This window comes from Pristiophorus japonicus, unplaced genomic scaffold (genome assembly GCF_044704955.1).
Source record: "Pristiophorus japonicus isolate sPriJap1 unplaced genomic scaffold, sPriJap1.hap1 HAP1_SCAFFOLD_228, whole genome shotgun sequence".
NCBI lineage: Eukaryota > Metazoa > Chordata > Chondrichthyes > Pristiophoridae > Pristiophorus > Pristiophorus japonicus.
In genome coordinates this window covers 152,412-160,000 of record NW_027251994.1, presented here as the reverse complement: position 1 = coordinate 160,000, position 7,589 = coordinate 152,412, and the positions used below count along the sequence as shown (strand labels likewise).

The following is a 7,589-nucleotide window of genomic DNA, read 5'->3' as shown; positions in this document are numbered from 1 at the left end:
TGTGACCGGAATACCCCCGCCCACGGTCACCTGGACACGAGATGGTCACGTTATTCCACTGAGCGGAGATGGTGAGAGAATGTTGCAGGGCTCCCGGGGCAGGCTGGGAAGTCTGGTAATCCTTTCGGTCTGGACTAACGATCTGGAGGCACCACTTCACAAGTCATGTTTGACAAATTTGCTGGAGCTCTTTGAGGATGTAATGAACAGGATGGATAAAGGGGAACCAGTGGATGTGGTGTATTTGGATTTCCAGAAGGCATTTGACAAGGTGCCACATGAAAGGTTACTGCACAAGATAAAAGTTCAGGGGGTTGGGGGTAATATATTAACATGGATAGAGGATTGGCTAACTAACAGAGAACAGAGAGTCGGGATAAATGGTTCATTCTCGGGTTGGCAACCAGTAACTAGTGGGGTGCCGCAGGGATCAGTGCTGGGACCCCAGCTATTTACAATCTATATTAACCACTTGGAAGAAGGGACCGAGTGTAACGTGGACAAGTTTGCTGACGGTACAAAGATGGGAGGAAAAGCAATGTGTGAGGGGGACACAAAAAATCTGCAAAAGGACATAGACAGGCTAAGTGAGTGGGCAAAAATTTGTCAGATGGAGTATAATGTTGGAAAGTGTGAGGTCATGCACTTTGGCAGAAAAAAATCAAAGAGCAAGTTATTATTTAAATGGAGAAAGATTACAAAGTGCTCAGTACAGCGGGACCTGGGGGTACTTGTGCATGAAACACAAAAGGTTAGGATGCAGGTACAGCAAGTGATCAGGAAGGCCAATGGTATCTTGGCCTTTATTGCAAAGGGGATGGAGTATAAAAGCAGGGAAGCCTTGCTCCAGTTATACAGGGTATTGGTGAGGCCACACCTGGAGTACTGCGTGCAGTTTTGGTCTCCATATTTACGAAAGGATATACTTGCTTTGGAGGCAGTTCAGAGAAGGTTCACTCGGTTGATTCCGGGGATGAGGGGGTTGACTTATGAGGAAAGGTTGAGGAGGTTGGGCCTCTACTCATTGGAATTCAGAAGAATGAGAGGTGATCTTATCGAAACGTATCAGATTATGAGGGGGCTTGACAAGGTGGATGCAGAGAGGATGTTTCCACTGATGGGGGAGACTAGAACTAGGGGGCATGGTCTTAGAATAAGGGGCCGCCCATTTAAAACTGAGATGAGGAGGAATTTCTTCTCTCAGAGGGTTGTAAATCTGTGGAATTCTCTGCCTCAGAGAGCTGTGGAAGCCGGGACATTGAATATATTTAAGACAGAGATAGACAGTTTCTTAACCGATAAGGGGATAAGGGGGCGGGCAGGGAAGTGGAGCTGAGTCCATGATCAGATCAGCCATGATGGTATTAAATGGCGGAGCAGGCTCGAGGGGCCGAATGGCCCACTCCTGCTCCTCTTTCTGATGTTCTGATGTTCTTAAGTGTGGTCTAACCCAGGTATATGGAGACCAGAACTGTGCACAGTGCTCCAAGTGTGTAAATATCACATATTTCACATTGTGTCCATTCTCTGTACCATGTTCAGGTCGCAGGAGCAGGCTGCCCAATAACTCCCTTCAGATCAGAAACATCCTGGTATCGGACGCAGGAACGTACACATGTCATGCTAAAATCATTGACAGGAAAGAGGAAGACAGTGCCTCTGTCAATGTCATCATTAAATGTAAGTAATTCACCCCCCTCTACATACATGGGCTGAATGGGCCTCTTCCTGTTCCTGTGTAACAGGCTCGAGGGGCTGAATGGGCCTCCTCCTGTTCCTGTGTAACAGGCTCGAGGGGCTGAATGGGCCTCCTCCTGTTCCTGTGTAACAGGCTCGAGGGGCTGAATGGGCCTCCTCCTGTTCCTGTGTAACAGGCTCAAGGGGCTGAATGGGCCTCCTCCTGTTCCTGTGTAACAGGCTCGAGGGGCTGAATGGGCCTCCTCCTGTTCCTGTGTAACAGGCTCGATGGGCCGAATGGGCCTCCTCCTGTTCCTGTGTAACAGGCTCGAGGGGCTGAATGGGCCTCCTCCTGTTCCTGTGTAACAGGCTTGAGGGGCTGAATGGGCCTCCTCCTGTTCCTGTGTAGCAGGCTCGAGGGGCTGAATGGGCCTCCTCCTGTTCCTGTGTAACAGGCTCGAGGGACTGAATGGGCCTACTCCTGTTCCTGTGTAACAGGCTCGAGGGGCTGAATAGCCTCCTCCTGTTCCTGTGTAACAGGCTCGAGGGGCTGAATGGGCCTCCTCCTGTTCCTGTGTAACAGGCTTGAGGGGCTGAATGGGCCTCCTCCTGTTCCTGTGTAACAGGCTCGAGGGGCTGAATGGGCCTCCTCCTGTTCCTGTGTAACAGGCTCGAGGGGCTGAATGGGCCTCCTCCTGTTCCTGTGTAACAGGCTCGAGGGGCTGAATGGGCCTCCTCCTGTTCCTGTGTAACAGGCTCGAGGGGCTGAATGGGCCTCCTCCTGTTCCGGTGTAACAGGCTCGAGGGGCTGAATGGGCCTCCTCCTGTTCCTGTGTAACAGGCTCGAGGGGCTGAATGAGCCTCCTCCTGTTCCCATAGTAACAGGGCCCTTGTGTTGTGGTTACAGATGCACCAAAGCTGGTGGCCCCGGTCACCAAACCCCTGTCCACCTGGCTGGGGAACCCCATCAACATCTCGTGTCCAATCCTGTCTCACCCGATGGCGAACATTACCTGGACTCGTGGTGGCCTGGACCTTCGAGACATCTTCAGCATATTCACCGTGGTGGCCACTCCTGAACTGACCAGCACGCTGGAGGTCAGTCTGCCAGCAAGGCCGGGCAGGGTCGGGGGTCAAGAGTCGAGGGTCGAGGCACGTTTAGTGTCATTCGCTGGTGACCCTTTCATCACCATCGGCAGTCCCTCGGAATTCGAGGCGTTGCTTAACCGGGAGAAAATGTAGGTCAGTGAGCACAGGGAGTGATGGGTGAGTGGGACTGGGTGTGAGTTAGGACACGGGGTCAGTGAGCACAGGGGGTGATGGGTGAGTGGGACTGGGTGTGAGTTAGGACATGGGGGCAGTGAGCACAGGGGGTGATGGGTGAGTGGGACTGGGTGTGAGTTAGGACATGGGGTCAGTGAGCACAGGGGGTGATGGGTGAGTGGGACTGGGTGTGAGTTAGGACACGGGGCAGTGAGCACAGGGGGTGATGGGTGAGTGGGTCTCGGGGTGAGTTAGGACACGGGGCAGTGAGCACAGGGGGTGATGGGTGAGTGGGACTGGGTGTGAGTTAGGACACGGGGCACAGGGGGTGATGGGTGAGTGGGACTGGGTGTGAGTTAGGACACGGGTCAGTGAGCACAGGGGGTGATGGGTGAGTGGGACTGGGTGTGAGTTAGGACATGGGGCAGTGAGCACAGGGTGTGATGGGTGAGCGGGACTGGGTGTGAGTTAGGACACGGGTCAGTGAGCACAGGGGGTGATGGGTGAGTGGGACTGGGTGCGAGTTAGGACACGGGGCAGTGAGCACAGGGGGTGATGGGTGAGTGAGACTGGGTGTGAGTTAGGACACGGGGGCAGTGAGCACAGGGGGTGATGGGTGAGTGGGACTCGGTGTGAGTTAGGACACGGGGTCAGTGAGCACAGGGGGTGATGGGTGAGTGGGACTGGGTGTGAGTTAGGACACGGGGTCAGTGAGCACAGGGGGTGATGGGTGAGTGGGACTGGGTGTGAGTTAGGACACGGGGTCAGTGAGCACAGGGGGTGATGGGTGAGTGGGACTGGGTGTGAGTTAGGACACGGGGCAGTGAGCACAGGGGGTGATGGGTGAGTGGGACTGGGTGGGAGTTAGGACACGGGTCAGTGAGCACAGGGGGTGATGGGTGAGTGGGACTGGGTGTGAGTTAGAACATGGGGTCAGCAAGCACAGGGGGGTGATGGGTGAGTGGGACTGGGTGTGAGTTTGGACACGGGGGCAGTGAGCACAGGGGGTGATGGGTGAGCGGGACAGGGTGTGAGTTAGGACACGGGGTCAGCGAGCACAGGGGGTGATGGGTGAGTGGGACTGGGTGTGAGTTAGGACACGGGTATAGTGAGCACAGGGGGTGATGGGTGAGCGGGACTGGGTGTGAGTTAGGACACGGGTCAGTGAGCACAGGGGGTGATGGGTGAGTGGCACTGGGTGTGAGTTAGGACACGGGTCAGTGAGCACAGGGGGTGATGGTGAGCAGGACTGGGTGTGAGTTAGGACACGGGGTCAGTGAGCACAGGGGGTGATGGGTGAGCGGGACTGGGTGTGAGTTAGGACACGGGGCAGTGAGCACAGGGGGTGATGGGTGAGTGCGACTGGGTGCGAGTTAGGACACGGGGCAGTGAGCACAGGGGGTGATGGGTGAGTGGGACTGGGTGTGAGTTAGGACACGGGGTCAGTGAGCACAGTGGGTGATGGGTGAGTGGGACTGGGTGCGAGTTAGGACATGGGGCAGTGAGCACAGGGGGTGATGGATGAGTGGGACTGGGTGTGAGTTAGGACACGGGGCAGTGAGCACAGGGGGTGATGGGTGAGTGGGACTGGGTGTGAGTTAGGACACGGGGCAGTGAGCACAGGGAGTGATGGGTCAGTGGGACTGGGTGTGAGTTAGGACATGGGGCAGTGAGCACATGGGGTGATGGGTGAGTGGGACTGGGTGCGAGTTAGGACACGGGGTCAGTGAGCACAGGGGTGATGGGTGAGTGGGACTGGGTGTGAGTTAGGACACGGGGCAGTGAGCACAGGGGGTGATGGGTGAGTGGGACTGGGTGTGAGTTAGGACACGGGGTCAGTGAGCACAGGGGGTGATGGGTGAGTGGGACTCGATGCGAGTTAGGACACGGGGACAGCCGAGTTTTGGATCACCTCTAGTTTACGTTGGGTAGAATGTGGGAGGCCGGCCAGGAGTGTGTTGGAATGGTCAAGTCTGGAGGTAACAGAGGCAGGGATGAGGGTTTCAGCAGCGGATGAGCTGAGGCATGGGGCTGGAGACGGGCGATGTTACGGAGGGGGAAATAGGGCGGGTTTAGTTATACTGCGGGATATGTGGCCGGAGATTTTTGAGCTTACTATCCCCTCCGCCACCCAACATAGATGGGGCATTGCAGAGAAACATAGAAACATACAAACATAGAAACATAGAAAATAGGAGCAGGAGTAGGCCATTCAGCCCCTCGAGCCTGCACCACCATTCAATATGATCATGGCTGATCCTCTATCTCAACACCATATTCCCCCTTTCTCCCCATACCCCTTGATGCCTTTTGTGTCTAGAAATCTATCTATCTCCCTCTTAAATATATTCAGTGACTTGGCCTCCACAGCCTCCTGTGGTAGAGAATTCCACAGGTTCACCACCCTCGGAGTGAGAACGTTTCTCCTCATCCCGGTCCTAAATTTCCTACCCCGTATCCTGAGACTGTGTGAGCCCTTGTTCTAGACTTCCCAGCCCCGGGGAAACATCCTCCCCACATCCAGTCTGTCCAGTCCCGTCAGAATTTTATACCTTTCAATGAGATCCCCTCTCATTCTTCTAAACCCCAGTGAATACAGGCCCAGTCGACCCAATCTCTCCTCATACCGACAGTCCTGTCATCCCAGGAATCAGTCTGGTGAACCTTCGCTGCACTCCCTCTGTGGCATGTATATCCTTCCTTAGGTAAGGAGACCAAAACTGCACACAATACTCCAGGTGTGGTCTCACCAAGGCCCTGTATAACTGGAGTAAGACATCCTTGCTCCTGTATTCAAATCCTCTTGCAATGAAAGCCAACATACCCTTGGCCTTCCTAACTGCTTGCTGCCCCGGCATGTTTGCTTACAATGACTGGTGTACAAGGACACCCAGGTCCCGCTGTACATCCACACTTCCCAAGCTATCACCCTTTCAATAATACTTTGTCCTTATGTTTTTCTTACCAAAGTGGATAACTTCACATTTATCCACGTTATACTGCATCTGCCATGTGTTTGCCCACTCACCCAACCGATCTAAATCACCTTGCAGCATCTTTACATCCTCCTCACAACTCACAATCCCACCGAGTTTTGTGTCGTCGGCAAACTTGGAAATATTACGTTTGGTTCCCTCATCCAAATCATTTATGTATATTGTGAATAGCTGGGGCCCCAGCACTGATCCCTGCAGTACCCCACTAATCACTGTCTGCCACCCCGATAAAGACCCGTTTATTCCTACTCTCTGTTTCCTGTCCATTAACCAATTTTCAATCCGTGCCAATACATTACCCCCAATCCTATGTGCTTTAATTTTGCACACTAACCTGTTACGTGGGAATTTATCAAAGACGTTCTGAAAATGCAAATACACTACATCCACTGGTTCTCCCTTATCTACTCTATCAGCTACATCCTCAAAAAACTCCAGTAGGTTTGTCAAACCTGATTTTCCTTTCCTCAATCCATGTTTATTTTGTCTAATCCCGTTGATATTATCTACATCTGCCGTTATCACATTCTTTGTAATAGACTCTAGCATTATCCCAACCACTGATGTTAGGCTAACCGGTCTGTAGTTCCCCCTTTTCTCTCTCCCTCCTTGTTTAAATAGTGAGGTTACATTTGTCACCCTCCAATCTGCAGGAACTGATCATAGAAACATAGAAAATAGGTGCAGGAGTAGGCCATTCGGCCCTTCGAGCCTGCACCACCATTCAATATGATCATGGCTGATCATTCCCTCAGTACCGCATTCCTGCTTTCTCTCCATACCCCTTGATCCCTTTAGCCGTAAGAACATAAAAACATAAGAATTAGGAACAGGAGTAGGCCATCTAGCCCCTCGAGCCTGCTCCGCCATTCAACAAGATCATGGCTGATCTGGCCGTGGACTCAGCTCCACTTACCCGCCCGCTCCCCGTAACCCTTAATTCCCTTATTGGTTAAAAATCTATCTATCTGTGACTTGAATACATTCAATGAGCTAGCCTCAACTGCTTCCTTGGGCAGAGAATTCCATAGATTCACAACCCTCTGGGAGAAGAAATTCCTTCTCAACTCGGTTTTAAATTGGCTCCTCCGTATTTTGAGGCTGTGCCCCCTAGTTCTAGTCTCCCCGACCAGTGGAAACAACCTCTCTGCCTCTATCTTGTCTATCCCTTTCATTATTTTAAATGTTTCTATAAGATCACCCCTCATCCTTCTGAACTCCAAGGAGTAAAGACCCAGTCTACTCAATCTATCATCATAAGGTAACCCCCTCATCTCAGGTATCAGTCTAGTGAATCGTCTCTGTACCCCCTCCAAAGCTAGTATACCCTTCCTTAAGTAAGGTGACCAAAACTGCACGCAGTACTCCAGGTGCGGCCTCACCAATACCCTGTACAGTTGCAGCAGGACCTCCCTGCTTTTGTACTCCATCCCTCTCGCAATGAAGGCCAACATCCCATTCCTGATTTCCTGCTGCACCTGCAAACTAACTTTTTGAGTTTCATGCACAAGGACCTCCAGGTCCCTCTGCACCACAGCATGTTGTAATTTCTCCCCATTCAAATAATATTCCCTTTTACTGTTTTTTTTCCCAAGGTGGATGACCTCACACTTTCCGACATTGTATTCCATCTGCCAAACCTTAGCCCATTCG

General features: G+C 52.5%; 1 protein-coding gene across 2 annotated transcripts in view; it reads left to right on the top strand.

Moving 5' to 3' along the window:
* Positions 1 to 7,589, top strand: part of LOC139245655 (neural cell adhesion molecule 1-like) — an 83,589-nt gene that overhangs the window by 45,427 nt on the left and 30,573 nt on the right. For both annotated transcript variants that reach the window (XM_070871235.1, XM_070871236.1), the window contains exons 4-6: positions 1 to 71; positions 1,543 to 1,680; positions 2,585 to 2,775. The exon at positions 1 to 71 is cut by the window's left edge and continues 73 nt beyond it. In XM_070871235.1, the coding sequence (XP_070727336.1) occupies positions 1 to 71; positions 1,543 to 1,680; positions 2,585 to 2,775 (400 nt within the window). The remainder of the gene's footprint in view (positions 72 to 1,542; positions 1,681 to 2,584; positions 2,776 to 7,589) is intronic.